Here is a 17,592-nt window from a genome sequence, read left to right as displayed (position 1 = left end):
CACTTTGTTTATGTATATTTCACAAGGAATGCCAGTAAAACCCATGAGGATCACCATCAATCTGACTGTATTTATTCTCTGTCAAAAAATTATTAACAGATCATTTTACTTAACCAGTTAAAATAGAGAATACAATAATTATAAAATAAAAGACATTGAAATTTGGGAGTGTTGTATAGATCAAGGGTCTAGTCAAGGTCTTTAATGTTTTTGTTTTAAATTTTATTCACAGCAATATCTCCACAATGTTGAAAGAAATCACAGTTGAGTGACTGAATGGAGAATTTTTACTTTGAAGTCCAGATGATCTTAATTTCTGATTGGCTGACTCTGTTCAAAGTGATCACATGAGGTACCAAGCAGCCAATCCAGCAATAGCAGCGACCCATGTGGCCAGCACCACCTGTACTGAGGGTTGGCAAAGCAGCATTTTTGCAAACTGGCATGCGTACGTTGTGTTACCACTCACCGCTAAAAAGACAGAGATAAGCAGTTATTACAGTAAAAACAAACAAAACAATAAAAATAAAAAAAATGCTTAACAGTGGACCCAAAAAATATTTGGACACTTAAGCCACAGTTAAAAAGGTATGAATGTCATTACATTAGATTGCACACTTTTCAGGTGTACTTAAAAGTATTCACTTGTCGAATACTTCCCAATTCTAAAAACAAAACAAACAAAGGACATAAAATTACTTTCTCACCCATTTTGGCTGCATAGTAGGGACATTTACTAATGTCTCCTCCCATGTCACCATGTGCAGGAAACCCAATGTCCTGCACCTCTTCTTTAATGCCTTTCCCAATCTCCTGCAACTCCGTGAAGACCTAATGGTGAAGAACAGAACTTTGGAGTGAGGAAATATAAATATGGCAATCGGCTATGTCCATATTTTATCATTAATTAACATTAAACGTTTTTATTTACAAAAATGGGTTCACACCCATTTGTCTTGCCTCTAGATTAAATTTGAATGCCAGGTTGGCCTCATCTACCAGCCTCTCTTTGGTTTCAGCATCCACTTCCAGCTCGTTCATGCGGCTGCGGTAAAGTCTCTTGAAGGCCGTTGGGCTGTGGATGCCCTCAAAATGGTAGAAGTTCAACCCCTCACCAGTTGGGGGCAGTTTCAAGGCCCGCTGGGCAACTTTCTTTAGAATCTGTCCACCTGACAGGTCACCCATATAGCGGGTCCAGGCATGTGCTACCAGCAGCACAGGGTCTTTGCGACCTACCTCGTGAATGCGGTCTACGTAGGGTTGTGTGGCTGCTGAGCACGAGATCTTGCTCTCCCAGTCTTCACCATAGAGATACTCCAAGTCATTGGCCAAAGCATCTTGTCTGTGCAGCTCAGAGGGGAAATATAGAGGGGCAAACATGGGGTGGTCCTTGTTCTTCTCAATCTCTTCCTCAATGGCTAAATATACATAGTACAGGGCAGCTGTGCCGAGCTGTGGTGTTGATAAAAGAACAGAAACATACACGGCTCATGATATAGTCATACATAAAAATAGAGCAATAGAGCAAATCCCATTGATTTTTTTCTACAATTGATTTTCAATGATAACATAGAGATAGACAGACCTACCAGGAGCTCTGAGGCTGTTCATCTATGCTTGATGCCATCAGACTTAATTGTTTAAAAATCGTGTTTAAAAGTGGAATTCCCGGTGAACTACATTACCGCAGAGCAGAGTACAGCAGAGAAAGCTTGACCAATCAGAGAAACACAGACAACAAAGCCCGTGAAATGAGCCTATTGATTATATACTTATAATCAATAACCTAAAATCAGTAGTTTTATATTTGATTACGTCACTCTTAATGCTTTATGGGATTGTAGTCCATGCCTTTGTGAAAGACGGTAAGTACACAGTCTTGTACCTTTGTCTTTCTGTCCGATTTTCAAATACTTTTTTGCCTCAAAACAAAGATTGTGATGTTATGATTCACCTAGGAGCTGGTTGGTTTGGTTCATGGTTTAGAACTCTTTTATGAAAAAACCTTTACAAAAAATGAATGGGGAAAATACTTCTGGAACCCAGACAGCTGAAAATGTGGGCAGGCACTGTTGCACTTTATTAATAGCAGGAAGGTGAGAACAAGTTGGCAATAATAACATTTTGCAACTTTCCATGCTGTTTTTTTTAATTATTTTCTACTGTACTATGTAAACATGCACCAGACAGAAATCTTTTTCTGTTTCACCACGTCTCGCTGTTTTTTCAGCGCCTCGCGGTAGGAGTGCCACGTTTTCAAGTACACATGGATACTGTCCTAGTCGTTGTGCTGCATCCCGTTTTTTTTAGAGCAAGTATGTGTTTGGTGTGAACAGCCCCTTATGCTCTTTTATTTTAAAACCCTAGTTTGTAGACACACCTTAAAAAGTTCTCGTTTTATTCGGCCCCTCAAGAAGTCCTTGACAAATGGCGAGTTTTCCGCTTTGTCGTGAGACTCCTTGGTCCCAGCCGCCAACACTTCTGACAGGTCATCAGGGCTGAAACACAGGGAGAGGATATTTTAATTCATGTTTCACTGACAGCTATTGGCATTGATGCAGAATCATGCAAATTTAATCAATTTACCCATGGTTACTTTATTTCGTAAACAAAAAAAGTCCAATAATAAGGAAGTTACCAAGATAAAGTGAGTGGTAAAACGTTTTAAGTACACCTATTAAAGGAATTCAGAACAAGTGATCATTATGACAGGCCTGTCATTTTATAACAGCACAAATTAATTCATGCTTTATTCAGTATGACAACATTAAAGAATACACTACCTGAGAATATCGTTGTCATTTTCACTGAGGATATTCTCTCCTCCGTTAGTCATAGCTGAGTCTGCAGCCATCATAAACTTCTGTCTGGTTCTTCTCTGCTTGATAAATAACAAAAAGAGAAGTCAGCATGTACAGTCATTGTATTCTGTCTAAAGAGCGCTATGACCAGTTAACCAAGCAAAACCAAATATGTTAAAGGTGCTGTAGGCGTGGGGGCCAGGGTAGCTCAGCAAGTATTGACGCTGACTACCACCCCTGGAGTCGTGAGTTCAAATCCAGGGTTTGCTGAGTGACTCCAGCCAGGTCTCCTAAGCAACCAAATTGGCCCGGTTCCTAGGGTAGAGTAGGTAGAGCCACATGGGGTAACCTCATCATGGTCACGATTAGTTGTTCTCACTCTCAATAGGGCGTGTGGTAAGTTGTGCATGGAACACGGAGAGTAGCATGAGCCTCCACATGCTGTGAGTCTCCGCAGTGTCATGCACAACAAGTCACATGATAAGATGCACGGATTGACTGTCTCAGAAGCGGAGGCAACTGAGACTGGTCCTCCACTACCTAGATTTGATTGTAAATCTAGGGGAGAAAAGGGATGAAATTAAAATAAATAAATAAAGGTGTTGTAGGCGAATAAAGCCCCCTCTTTCCAAAACCCCGCCCTCAGAGCAGTGCCTCTACGAGAACGCGAAAAATGATTGACAGGCAGAAAGCACATAAAAGTCTTCTGATTGGCTGATCAAATAATGTGTCCGCGGCTCTAGTGCTGTCACAGAGTTTGGTTAAATATCTAAGGACACTTATTTTTTTCAGTGAGAACATTTTCTCCATACTATTCCATATTAAAAAAAAATCGCTCTATCGTCAATAGTGATCATACATATCATGTACGATGTACCAATAACACACATAGTGTTCTGTCTATCTTCATTGCACAACCCATGTCCATTATTCAAGTAGTCATATGAGTCCAAGAATGACAAACACTCAAATTGCAAGATTCTAGCGAAAATATCAGTTTCAGTTGGCACAAGAATTGTGTGCTTTAATGATTATTGTGACTAAATTGACCGGTCGCAAACTCCGTGACATTGACTTGTGTAACTTGTGACAGTAATGTCCAGTGAAATGTCCGCTTTTCATATTTACGGTATCCTATTTACATTCATTGTAATGCGATGCTATTTGTTCAGGTCAAAGTCCCCTCATGATAGGTAAAGCTGGAAGATCGGTGTTACCTATTTTTACCTGATATGCGGCGTTTATGATCCAAGTCTGCAGCGGTTCACATCACGTTGGCTACGTGCAATGTTTATAACACTAGTCCCGCCTTCAAACAGGAAGTGGAATGACGCGAAACCAGAGTTGAGCCTACAAAGTCAGCAAAACAAAGCGTAACACAGCGGTACACTGGTGAGGAGACCAGAGGCCGTTCTTTTTGAATGGATGTTAATGGAGGAGATCCTTCAGTACGTTGAATAAACTTTGTGAGGAAACAGCTCATCACTTAAGGAATTTACCGCCAGTCTGCTAATCTTTAACATGTTTTGCACTAAATAATCATTTTAAAGCGGAGATTACTAGGATAAAATTGCTGTTTTATAAGAGAAGTCACTGACAATTTTGCGGCAGGTAGTGTCAGTTTACGGTCTTCACATTCATTTGTACGATATCCGCAAACAGAGATATACTGTCGTAATACTCGGTTTATTGACGTTAGGGCCATTGTGTGATTGGCTTATGAGACTCACGTGAGCTATGTTGACCGCTACTGTCACAAACTAAAAGTAAAATATAAGCGACTTTTTTTTTAATTAAATTTTTTTATTGAACATGTATCGATTACAATATTTTATATTTAAAAGTATTCAGATAACTTACCTTTTATACTGCGTATAACATTTCATTTGATTCAACCCTCATTAAAATGAATATGCATCATTTCCTACAATGCAAATTAAATCATAATAAATTAATATAGAATCTCGAACAGTGTAAGACGTTTTTAAGAATCTTGTCTATTTATTACAATGGTGGATTTATATATCAAATGAGAATCATCAGGCTTATGTTTGACAATTGTAAACAGAGCCCTAAAAGTTCTAAACACAAGATTTAGAGATTTAAAATGAGAAATTATGTGTAAATACTACCAGACTGGCTATAAAGTCAGTTAAAGTGAAAGGTGACACACTTCCACTTTATTTTACATGTAATTAGGCCATACAGCAAATGTATATATGCCACAGCTCTGAATAGTTGTATAAACTTGTGTCAGTAGTCGTTCTTCTAGTAGTGCTTTTCCTTGTTCTGACAGTTGCTTGAAGTTCACATGCTCTCAAGACAAACCATGTCTGACAGTGAGAATCTGGGATTTAAATTGCCTGGTGTCAGAATTCACATGTACTGCCAGCAGATGTCATGGGTAATTCATGCACAGAGTTTGAAATGTGAGGAGTAAAGAGTATCAGTCAAGTACACCACCTCTCCGACTACACGTTTGACTATTTCTAATGCAAGATTTTTGTCATTTAGGATGTCTTTAAATATATTTATGTGTATTTTTGTATGTGCACTATACAGTATAGTTTTTTTATAAGTTGAACTGTCCTCTTGTCACCTTTATCAATAATGAATTACAGTAAAACTACCCCCACACACTTTAACATTATAAAGTCTCACCGAACTTGTTGAACTATGTTGACAGTACTTTGAAGCTCAGAAAAGCTCATAAAAGCAGAATAAAAGTGTAACAGTTCAAGTATAGGCAATTAGGAGACGGGAACCAGTTAACATAAAGTTTTAATGTCAAACTTAAATTAATACAAACATAAACATACACACACACATGCAACACGGCTGCGTGCATCTCTCTCTGGAACTGGTGCCCCGGCTCCCCTTTATCTCACTCTCCCGCTGATCTGCTGATTCAGTGCCGGCCGTGCTCCATCACAGCCCGACCACGCCCTCCTCCTCGTCACAAAAAGTAATCCACAAGACTCCAGTGGTTAAATTCATGTCTTCAGAAGTGATATGATAGGTGTGGGTGAAAAACAGATCAATATTTTAGTCCTTTTATACTATAAATCTCCACTTCCACATTCTTCTTGTGTTTTGGTGATATCGCCACCTTCTTGGCAGGGAGGAGAATTTATAGTAAAATAAGTCTTAAATATTGATCTGTTTCTGACCGACACCTATCATATCTCTTCAAAAGACATGGATTTAACCACTGGAGTAATAAATATTACTTTTAAGCTCCCTTTGTATGCTTTTTGGAGATTCAAAGTTTCAGAACCTGTTGACCTGAATTGTATGGACCTACAGAGCTGAGACATACTTTGTTTGAGTTCAGCAGAAGAAACAAAGTCAAACACATCTGGGATGGCATGAGGGTGATTAAATTATGAGATCATTTAATTTGTTCTATTTTTGGTGAACTATCACTTGAATGGGGTACTACATGGTTTTGGATTGATGTAACAATTTTGACTTTGCACCTTCAGCTAAATAAATAAATAATCCAAAATTACAGTGAACAGAATTTATGAACATTTCATTTTTGTGACTTTACATCAACCTTTCAAGTTATTTTTTTAAAATGATAATTTTATCATGTAGCATAATATGTTTTGTTTCATAACAGGTGCAGATGGATATTGTTAGATTTAGCTTCTTAAATTATATTTAAGAATTGCTGATTATTGCTGATATTGCTGATAATCATCATATGGGTTTAAACAAATATGTTTTTCTAGATATTTTATGGGCAGGTTTTTATTTCAAATGAAAAAGAAAGAAAACAAAAACAAAAGCATGCTCATTAACACCCACAACGTGTTAATATTCGGTTACATAAGCAACCTTTTGACAAAAGAGGCTAATTACCAACCGCTGAGTTGGTGTCCATTACATACATTTTGGGGGTCTATATTACTTTTGCAAATGTATTCATTTCATACGACTATAAAAACAGAAACATGTGTTATCAATGTGTATTTAAAAGTTCAATAAATTATTTACCTGGTAATGTTGTATTAAAGTGTATTTTATTAGCTTATTCACCTGCAGTTGCTGTGAAAGTCTCAGCTGGTTTAAATCATGTGCGGTTTCACCTGTAGATGTCAGTAAAAACTAGACAATCTCTTGAAATTTCAGTTCTTAGTAAGCAAAGGAAGCTTGTTCTGTTGTTATTGCCCAGAGGCAAGAACTCTATAAACCTCCTTTAAAAAAAAATCCTGTTACAAACATCACATCAGTTGCAGAACACTTTAGCTAATATAATGTCAATGATTTTTGCAAGATGCCCTTATATTTTTACTATAGTAAAGCAGTTATTTGCAGTGGCTTTGTTACACGCTTCTTATCAAGAACCATTTTTACTGAATAGGGTTCTTGCATTGGCTATTTGGTTATTTAGAGATTATACAAAGTTCTTGATGAGACATTATAGATTATTCAGATCAGCAGATTTGATTTTGGGATTCCTTAAGGACCAATACATAGGTTGTCTCCAGAAGAACTAGAGAATTAAGTTATTTGTGGAACTTAAAAAATGTTCTCCTATGATATGAGGCTGAAAAACACTTTTTGGTTTTGACTGATAATTTTTTATTAGACTACAGTCATGCAACATTTTAGGGATGTAAAGTAGGCCTACATATGTTACACAGATTTGCCATCTTTTATCAGTATATACGGCGTTGTCAGGAAGTCGTGTTCTATTGTAGCTTACAGCAATCTGAAGTACTTCCCCTGATTTATGGAGAATGCCAATGGGTGCAGCCTGCCATGTGTTTGATAAAGCATGTGTGACCTGCACATTAGGTTGCAATACCATTATTTAATTGCACCTTAGATCGGACCACCAGACAAGCTGCTCCAATTTAACAAAGGAACAAAGACATTTACCCTCGGCAAAACGTCCGAGTATTGAAAAGACCTTTGGCACTTTCAAGGGACTTTTATGTCTTCAAGTGCTTCCGAAGCCCAATTTCACTTCTTTATTTTGCGCTCTGCATGATGACTGCCCACTTCTGTGTTTATTAGGGACGAGCTTCCTAAGATCAACAATATTGCTTTGGCCTTGACTTCACTGCTGTGCTATTTCATATTCAATGCAGGTTCCTTTGTTTATGCGCATTTTTCAGACTCCAGAGTGATTATCACTGCAGGCTGAATTCCTGTACACGTATCACATGAGTGTACTGTAAGTTGATAATAGTGGTGATGACATCACCCTGATCAATTGTTGTTTTTTTGGTCTGTCCTATGAGCTCAAATTTGTCATGCAGATATTTTGCCCTTGCATTGTTTTGTTGCCTGAATATTTCTGAGTCTTGTTTTATAAAAGGGGGGACCTTCCTGTCTGTTAGGATTTCCCCTTGTTTTCTCCAATGAACAGTTTAATAATCAACAAGGGTGTGACAAATCAGGGGAGTATTCACTTTTAGAAAAACATGCTGAACCTATTATAAAGGCAAGAAAGTTGATCCATGATCTGTTTTGGGATATCCAGATACAGTGCATTTAGATTGTTGATACACTTGAGCCAAGGCTTCTGTACTGATCTGATAAGCATATGAATACTACAATATATTATACTGTGAAGCATATGCATGCTAATTATTTCTATGCACAAAGTAATCATTTTATCATAAAGTAATAGGTAGTTTGGAGCTATTAAACACTATTAAAAAGTGTTGGTTTATCTTATTACTCATGTATTATGAACATGCATATATTCTGGAAACATGCTCTATTATGGAAAGAATGTACTGTATGTCATTTCATTAACTTTTGGTTTTGAATCAACATTTTTGGTTAAAATGTACATGCATGAATAAGGGACAGTGTGTATTTAAGCTGTTGTGGCTGTGTTCTAAAATAACTTTTTGCCTTTACTAGATAATTTTAATTGGTCCTGTTGTATTTGTGTGACAAATACAATTTTAAAACAAATATGCCATGTAGTCCCTCACTTAATATGTGGTCATAAAAACTGCACATGCAATACTTATGAAAGAATTAGAAAAAATGCAATTTACAATTATTTTAGATGGAGTTTAGCATGTCACACTGCAGAACATGTCCAACTTTCCATTTTTTCATATCCACTGCTCATATACATACAAGTGTATTATAAACATTCACATATAGGATGTGTGCCATTGCATATATTCTGATCCATCACTTGGTAATTGTGAGTCATGCCAGTGCTGCAAGACCAATTAAAAACAGACCTGGTCATTTGTCTCTTAATTAACAAGTTTATACCACAGTGTGATCCAAGTCTATGGCCAATCAATGTCTCTACTAACAGGGCATTGGAAGTTTAATCACGGGTTTGTGAATATTGCACGATTTGGTGGAAATTGAGCCTTGTAGTGTTTACTGTAAATGGTTAAAAAAATGGACATGCATGAATAATGAATACCATCCATCCACCCATCCATCTGTCCATCCATCCATTCCTCCATCAATTTATCCGTCCGTTTGTCCATCCGTCCATCTATCCACCCATTCTTCCATTCATCCATCAGTCTACCCATTCACCCATCTGTCTATCCATCCATCTTCCATTCTTCCATTATTTTATCCACTCATTCTTCCATTAATCCATCAGTTCATCCATCCATCCATCCTTCTGTCCGTCCATCCATCCATCCATCCATCCATCCACTACCCACCCATTCTTCCTTCCATCCATCCACCCAACTGTCCATCATCATCCATTTATTAATTAATCCATGCCCCATCAATCCATTCATCCATTCAACCATCTATCTGTCTGTCCAGCCATCATCCATCAATCCACCCAACCACTGATCCATCCATCCATCCACTCATCTGTGCATCCACCCATTTGTCTGTCCATCCATCCATTCCTCCATCAATCCACCCATCCGTCCGCCCATCCATCCATCTTCCATCCATCCACCCATTCTTCCATTCATCCGTCAGCCTGTCCATTCACCCATCAATCTATCATCCATCTTCCAACCATCCACCCATTCTTCCATTATTCTATCAACCCATCCACCCATTCTTCCATTAATCCATCAGTCTGTTCATCCTTCCATCCATCCACTCATCCATCCATCCATCCTTCTGCCCATCCATCCATCCACCTACCCACCCATTCTTCCTTCCACCCATCCACCCAATCGTCCATCATCATCCATCTGTCCATTCATCCATGCCCCATCCATCCATCCATCCATCCATCCATCCATCCATCCACTCACACATTCTTCCTTCCATCCATCCATCCATCCATCCATCCATCCATCCATCCATCCATCCATCTGTCCGTCCATCATCTATCCATTCATGAACCTTCCATCCATCTATCTGTCTGTCTATCATCCATCCATCCATGTACCATCCATCCAACTATACATCTCTGTCTGTCCATTATCTATCATCCATCCAACCATTTATCCATCCATGCACCATCCATCCAACTGTCCATCTATCCATACACCATCCATCCAATTGTCCATCCATCCATGCACCATCCATCCATCCATGCACCATCCATCCATGCACCATCCATCCAACCGTCCTTCCATCCATTCACCATCCATCCAACCATCCATTCCACCTGTCAATCCTTCCCTCCCTCCATCTGTCCTCCTGCCTGTCCATCCATCCATTCATCCACCAATTCTTCCATCCACCGATCCGTCCATCCATCCACACATTCATCTGTCCATCCATCCACCCATCCAACTGTCTACTAATCCAAGCACCTATCAGTCCTATTCATCCATTTGTCTGTCCATCCGTCCATTTTTCTCCCATCCATTCATGCACCGCCATGATGCTAGGGTGTTGAGTGGTTGCTAGGAGATTACTTGTTGGTTTCTAGGCTGTAAAAAAGGTTGTTTGTGGTTTGCTTACTGGCCCAGGTCAAAAGAGCCCAAGTCCCCCATGATATTCTGGTCCCTAGATATGGCCCAGCTCCTGTCATCAATGTAAGTTTATAGGATTTGTTTGCCCATTTTATTGTCCTTCGTGCAAAAATAATATGTTTTATTGCTTAAAAAAGAAATCGCACACCTTTCTTCAAAACGTTTTACGATTTGAGGTATCATTCATGTCTGTAGCACAAATGGTGTGGGATGTATTACACGGCCAAGTTTAATATTTAGAAGTTTGAGTTTGTTCAAATCCCTAACTGAACAAGCACCATTAAATAGGTGATATTACATAAAATATTGCTTACAGTAGTGCAATGAACAGTAGTGCCTTTAATGCAGCTCAGATTTAGCACAGCATAATTTTCAAAGTATGTAGAGAATGACTGAGTCTCTACGGCAGTAAATCCAGCGAGTGAGGGTCCCTCTCCTCTACAAGTTCAAGGGAAGAGTCTTTGGGTCACCTGTGCTATGAATCATAGGAGCCTGCTGTCTCTCTCTGCTGGACTATAATTAGAAACATGCCTAGCGCTGTGTGGAGGAAAACAGTTTGAATAACAAAGAAAGGAAAACGTTTGCATCAGGCAGGCATGCAGAATGATCACTGCTTGGCATTTCTACTTTACTGCTCATGTTCCCTCATTAGCACTCACACAGGTGAAGGGAGGCACAAAACCTGCAGCCCCTAGTTCAGTTTTTTGCAACCTTTTTTGTCTTATGTTCCCCCACAACCCCATCAATAAGGCTCAAGTTCCCCTTAATCAACACCAAACCAGAAATGTGTAACTTGTATATACATGATCAATTAATTCAACAATTCTTAAGAAAACTCATACAAGAAGGCAAAATCATATGACTTGTATTCCCATACAGACCAAATAATCAAGACACAGAATTTCAAACTGATACAATACAGGCATAACATTTTAGCTAGCCTTATATCCAGTGATCTGATTTAAGAAAGAAAACGTTAATGACCAATTTTTGTATGTCAATAATCTGTAATATGCTTCCCTCGTCTTGTTCCAACCTCAGTGTATTCTTTCTTTTGTGGTACACAAAAGTGATTTTTCTAATAAAATTATGAATTGTGTGACTAAATGAGTGACTAAATAAAGCAAGCATGCCTTACCTATGGTTCACACCATCCATGTATTGTATAGTGGATGATTAAGAATCATTAATAATGTGTACTGGACATTTGAAGGTGTTGTAAACATTTTTGTTGGCTTGAGTGCTTAGAGACTGCAGGCTTTATTTCATATTCAAGACCTGTAATCGCAGGTGGGAAATGGAAAGTTCTTATAAGACTTTACAGTTTCCCCCAAGATACAGAGATTGTATTGTGGCATACATTCAGGCCAATAAATGACTCTCATGGGTGGATCACGTTATGAACTGGGTAAAAAATAGCTTCCGCTGACAATTTTCTTGTACAACTTTTTCCCTGAGCCCAGCAAAACACTAGACGCACTGTATGAACATATCTCTATGATGAATAATATAATATACAGGTGAAACTCGAAAAATTTGAATATCGTGCAAAAGTTCATTAATTTCAGTAATTCAACTTAAAAGGTGAAACTAATATATTATATAGACTCATTACAAGCAAAGTAAGATATTTCAAGCCTTTATTTGATATAATTTTGATGATTATGGCTTACAGCTTATGAAAACCCCAAATTCAGAATCTCAGAAAATTAGAATATTTCATGAAATCAATAAAAAAAAGGATTTTAAATACAGAAATGTCAGCCCTCTGAAAAGTATAATCATGCATATGTACTCAGTACTTGGTTTGGGCCCCTTTTGCATGAATTACTGCCTCAATGCGGTGTGGCATGGATGCTATCAGCCTGTGGCACTGCTGAGGTGTTATGGAAGACCAAGATGCTTCAATAGCGGCCTTCAGCTCTTCTGCATTGTTTGGTCTCATGTCTCTCATCTTTCTCTTGGCAATGCCCCATAGATTCTCTATGGGGTTCAGGTCAGGCGAGTTTGCTGGCCAATCAAGCACAGTAATACCATGGTCATTGAACCAGGTTTTGGTACTTTTGGCAGTGTGGGAAGGTGCCAAGTCCTGCTGGAAAATGAAGTCAGCATCTCCATAAAGCTTGTCTGCTGAAGGAAGCATGAAGTGCTCTGAAATGTCCGGTAGACGGCTGCGTTGACTCTGGACTTAATAAAGCACAGTGGACCAACACCAGCCGATGACATGGCTCCCCAAACCAACACAGACTGTGGAAACTTCACACTGGACTTCAAGCACCTTGGATTGTGTGCCTCTCCATTCTTCCTCCAGACTCTGGGACCTTGGTTTCCAAATGAGATGCAAAATTTGCTCTCATCAGAAAAGAGGACTTTGGACCAATGAGCAACAGACCAGTTATTTTTTTCTTTAGCCCAGGTAAGACGTTTGACATTTGAAGCCCATGTCCAGGACCCGTCTGTGTGTGGTGGCTCTTGATGCAGTAACTCCAGCCTCAGTCCACTCCTTGTGAAGCTCCCCACACATTTGAATGGCCTCTTCCTGACAATCCTCTCCAGGCTACGGTCATCCCTGCTGCTTGTGCCCCTTTTTCTTCCACACTTTTCCCTTCCACTTAACTTTCTATTAATGTGCTTTGATACAGCACTATGAGAACATCCAACTTCTTTTGCAATTACCTTTTGAGGCTTTCCCTCCTTGTGGAGGGTGTCAATGATGGTTTTCTGCACAACTGTCAGGTCAGCAGTCTTCCCCATGATTGTGAATTCAACTGAACCAGACTGAGAGACCATTTAAAGGCTCAGGAACCCTTTGCAGGTGTTTGGATTAATTAGCTGATTAGAGTGTGACACTTTGAGCCTACAATACTGAACCTTTTCACAATATTCTAATTTTCTGAGATTCTGAATTTGGGGTTTTCATAAGCTGTAAGCCATAATCATCAAAATTATATCAAATAAAGGCTTGAAATATCTTACTTTGCTTGTAATGAGTCTATATAATATATTAGTTTCACCTTTTAAGTTGAATTACTGAAATTAATGAACTTTTGCACGATATTCTAATTTTTCGAGTTTCACCTGTATCACAAAAGTATTTGATTGTTTCTAAACTGTCCATAGACACCTGTGCTTGCATTCTTGAAGAGGACCTGGTTTGACTCTGTTGTTGAATTGATGGGTTATGTTGACAGGTGTCATAGTAAGAATGGATAGAGAGTATATACATTTTAATCCACTTTTGTATTTTACTGTAATATTTCTGCTTGTTCGATATGGTAGAACTATTACAAATCATGCATTTCCATCCACAGAACTGCCGCTCACTGGATGTTTTTTGTTTTTGCACAATTCCCATCTGGCACCAACAATAATGCCACAGTCAAAATTAATGTGATCAAATTTATTCCCCATATCTGCATGATTTTATGCACTGCAATTCTGCCAAACGATTGGCTGATTAGATAATCACATGGATGATTGTTGGTGACAGACGGGCTGGTTTGAGTATTTCTGTAACTGCTGATCCCCTGGCATTTTCACACACAACAGTCTCTAGAATTTACGCCAAAAAAAAACTTCCAGTGAGTGGCAGTTCTGTCAATGGAAACACCTTGTTGATGAGAGAGGTCAACAGAGAATGGCCAGACTGGTTTGAACTGACAAAGTCTATGTTAACTCAGATAACCACTCTGTACAATTGTGGTGAGAACAATATATTCTCAGAATGCTATTCTGAGATGCGGGTTGGCACTATTTTGGTGGCTCGAGAGGGACCTACACAATATGTGTGGTTTTAATGTTGTGGCTGATTTGATGTTGTATTTTAGTGTGAAATATGACCTATTTTTTGTGAGATTTGACCAAACAAGAGATTATATTGGAGGACATTTTTTCTTTTCAGTTGTATTCTAGGTGTTGTAAACTTATTGTGTTGGACATAAGACAAAACACACCAACTCTCACAAATACAAGGTTGAGTGTCCTTTTTCTGAGTCAGTGTTTTTTCCAGCAATAGTACTGTCTATGAGCACTGACTATTTTCACTACAAGAGTGAAGCTGGACACCCTAACACAATAGACAATGGACTGCTTTCATTTGGGGAACTATTGTTTAAAATGGCAAAAATCTGTTAAATACATTTTTGTAGTTCATATAGGTCTAATGCCTTTTTTTAACCAGAAATCTTCTTCTATCTTCACTTGGGAGTCAGTCTCCTTTTAAAAATCTGCATCAGCTATTTTTGAGAATTCCTAGCAGACCTTGAGCATGTCCTCTTTTCACATTTTATATGTATAGTATTTCTCTCATTATTTTTCATGGAAGACTGACCTTAATGACAGAAACATTACCATATCTGGTAAATCTGCCCTTATTCATCTCATATTGGTTTGATGTATATGGACTATATTTATGAAGACACACAGACATGTTATGTGATGTCTGTAGAGAAAAATAGAATTGCCCAGAGGTTGCACATGCATAGCTCACGAAATATAATAGAATTCTCACTTAAAGGGATATTTCGCCCAAAAATGAAAATTCCCTCAGCATTCATTCCCCTCATGCCATCCCAGATATGTATGACTTCTGCTGTGAGTCTCCGTGGTTTCATGCACAACAAGCCACGTGATAAGATGCGTGGATTGACGTCTCAGAAGCGGAGGCAACTGAGACTTGTCCTCCACCACCTGGATTGAGCTGAGACAACCGCACCATCACGAGGGCCTATTAAGTAGTGGGAATTGGACTTTCCAAATTGGGAGAAAGGGGATAAAAATACTGATCTGTTTCTCACCCACACCTATCATATCACTTCTGAAGTTATGGATTTGACCACAGGAGTCATATGGATTATTTTTATGCTGCCTTTATGTGACTTTTGGAGCTATAAAGTTCTGGTTACCATTCACTTGCATTGTGTGGACCTACAGAGCTGAGATATTCTTCTAAAAATCGTTGTCTGTGTTCTGCAGAAAAAAGAAATTCATACACATCTGAGACGACATGAGGAGGAATGAATGATGAGAGAAACATTTAAAAAAAAAATTGTGAACTATCCCTTTAAGGAGCCAATATACTTATAGCAAATTTGCAGAAAGAACCGTTGTAGCATAATTTAGAACAAAATCTGTCTGAAAGGTGAGGTGTTTTTGCATTCATTTCGGTGATTCGATACAGCTTGCCAGTTCAGAATTTCAGCAAAACGTATCGGTTACCTAACGTAACCTCGGTTCTCTCTAGATGAGGGAACGAGTATTGCGTAAGCTAGCTTACGCTACGGGAAAGATTCATCTTTTCTGAGATATTGAAGCCAAAAAATTATCCTTAATTTTTGTATCCATTGTCAACGCAGTGCGGCAGCTGCAGACCTTGAGCGGGCTATCTAGCGAGCTCATAGGTTGCTCTGCGGCAACTGCTGCAGCCTATAGACGAGCTTGGGCGAACTCGCATCCAATGAGAGGCGTCCGCGCGCTCACTGCATCAAAGCCCGCCAAAATGGGCGTGACTAGAGTGCATATAAGCGTAGTTCGTAGGCTGGAACCCTGGTTTTCATTGACTGAAGCGAAAAGTCGCTGCGTGGCGCGAGCACGGCCGGCTACGCAATACTCGTTCCCTCATCTAGAGAGAACCGAGGTTACGTTAGGTAACCGATACGTTCTCTTACGAGAGGTTCTCTCTTATTGCGTAAGCTAGCTTACGCTCACGGGAACCCATTGTCAACACCGTCGCGCCAAGCATCCACTGTATGAGCCCCAGGGAATTAAGGGGGACCCGGGGAGCCCTTATGAGTGGGGAAATAATATTTGGCCGGCAAGAATGCGGGTCATTGATTGTGTAATACATAAGCACATAGTAGGACGGAAGCGACAGAGCGGCGGTGCCGGTCTGTGTGGAATGTGACCCATCAGTGCAGCTCACCAGGGGAGCTGTAGCGTATTAAACCGCTAGTAGTTTTGCCTGCAGAGCGGGCACTTCCATATTGTAAAATCTGACAAAGGTGGAGGGAAGTCCATCCCGCTGCCACACATATGTCGTGAATGGAAATCCCGCTGGACCATGCCCACGAGGATGCCATGCCTCTAGTGGAGTGAGCCCTAATGCCCAACGGGCATGGCAGGTCTTTTGACGCGTATGCAGCAGCAATAGCGTCCACTATCCATCTAGATAGTGTCTGTTTCGAGGCGGCGAGACCTTTGGTGCGCCCTCGAACGAAACAAAAATCTGCTCAGAGCGTCTGAAGCGGCGGAGCGCGCAGTATACAATCTCAGTGCTCTGACCGGGCAAAGGAGATTGGCGTCGCGTTCGCTATCGGGTGTTGGTAGCGCCGATAGGGAAATGACCTGTGCTCTGAAAAGAGTACCGATCACCTTGGGAACATAGCTGTGTCTAGGCTTTAAAATGACCTTGGAGTCACTTGGTCCAAACTCAAGACACGCAGCGCTGACAGACAGCGCGTGAAGGTCTCCCACACGTTTGACTGATGACAGGGCAGTCAGAAAAACGGTTTTGAGTGAAAGGTATTTCAAATCCACGGATTGAAGTGGTTCGAAAGGGGGGGCTTTCATAGTTTCGAGAACTATAGAAAGATCCCAGATAGGAACCGATGGGAGCGCGGGGGTTTATCCTTCTAGCTCCCTGAGGAAGCGGATGACCAGCTCGTTTTTACCCCATGACTGGCCGTGCAGGGGTTCAGCGAAGCGCCGCAGCGGCCGCCACATACACTTTGAGCGTGGATGGGGATCTGCCCTTATCCAGCAGCTCTTGTAGGAATACGAGCAGCGACGACACCCCACATGTCCGCGGGTCCAGGTCTCTGTCGGTGCACCATTTTGAGAACACAGACCATTTTGACGCATAGAGTCTTCTCGTGGAAGGGGCTCTAGTGTGTATGATG

General features: G+C 40.0%; 1 protein-coding gene across 2 annotated transcripts; it reads right to left on the bottom strand.

Moving 5' to 3' along the window:
- Positions 1–131: 131 nt before the first annotated feature.
- Positions 132–4,394, bottom strand: LOC127641197 (heme oxygenase 2-like). 2 transcript variants are annotated; one of them, XM_052124013.1, is made up of 6 exons: positions 4,029–4,394; positions 2,784–2,881; positions 2,381–2,498; positions 961–1,452; positions 708–831; positions 132–471 (listed from the first exon to the last, which is right to left on the bottom strand). In XM_052124013.1, the coding sequence occupies exons 2-6, from the start codon at positions 2,855–2,857 to the stop codon at positions 344–346; spliced, it is 936 nt and encodes a 311-aa protein (XP_051979973.1). In that variant the 5' UTR covers positions 2,858–2,881; positions 4,029–4,394; the 3' UTR covers positions 132–343. The 2 variants fall into 2 exon arrangements, with proteins under 2 accessions (XP_051979973.1, XP_051979972.1); XM_052124012.1 differs by having other exon boundaries at positions 135–471; positions 2,784–2,878; positions 4,029–4,393.
- Between the last annotated feature and the right edge of the window lie 13,198 nt (positions 4,395–17,592).

This window comes from Xyrauchen texanus, chromosome 50, assembly GCF_025860055.1.
Source record: "Xyrauchen texanus isolate HMW12.3.18 chromosome 50, RBS_HiC_50CHRs, whole genome shotgun sequence".
Taxonomy (NCBI): Eukaryota; Metazoa; Chordata; class Actinopteri; order Cypriniformes; family Catostomidae; genus Xyrauchen; species Xyrauchen texanus.
Note: the sequence above shows the minus strand (reverse complement) of the source record. Positions and strands in the feature narration are given on the sequence as shown.

Coding starts and splice junctions, on each gene's coding strand:
- LOC127641197 (XM_052124013.1), bottom strand. CDS start 2,857: ATGATGGCTGCAGACTCAGCTATGACTAACGGAGGAGAGAATATCCTC. Junction 2,499..2,783: donor AATGACAACGATATTCTCAG/GTAGTGTATTCT, acceptor CCTGTGTTTCAG/CCCTGATGACCTGTCAGAAG. Junction 1,453..2,380: donor TAAAACGAGAACTTTTTAAG/GTGTGTCTACAA, acceptor TCAACACCACAG/CTCGGCACAGCTGCCCTGTA.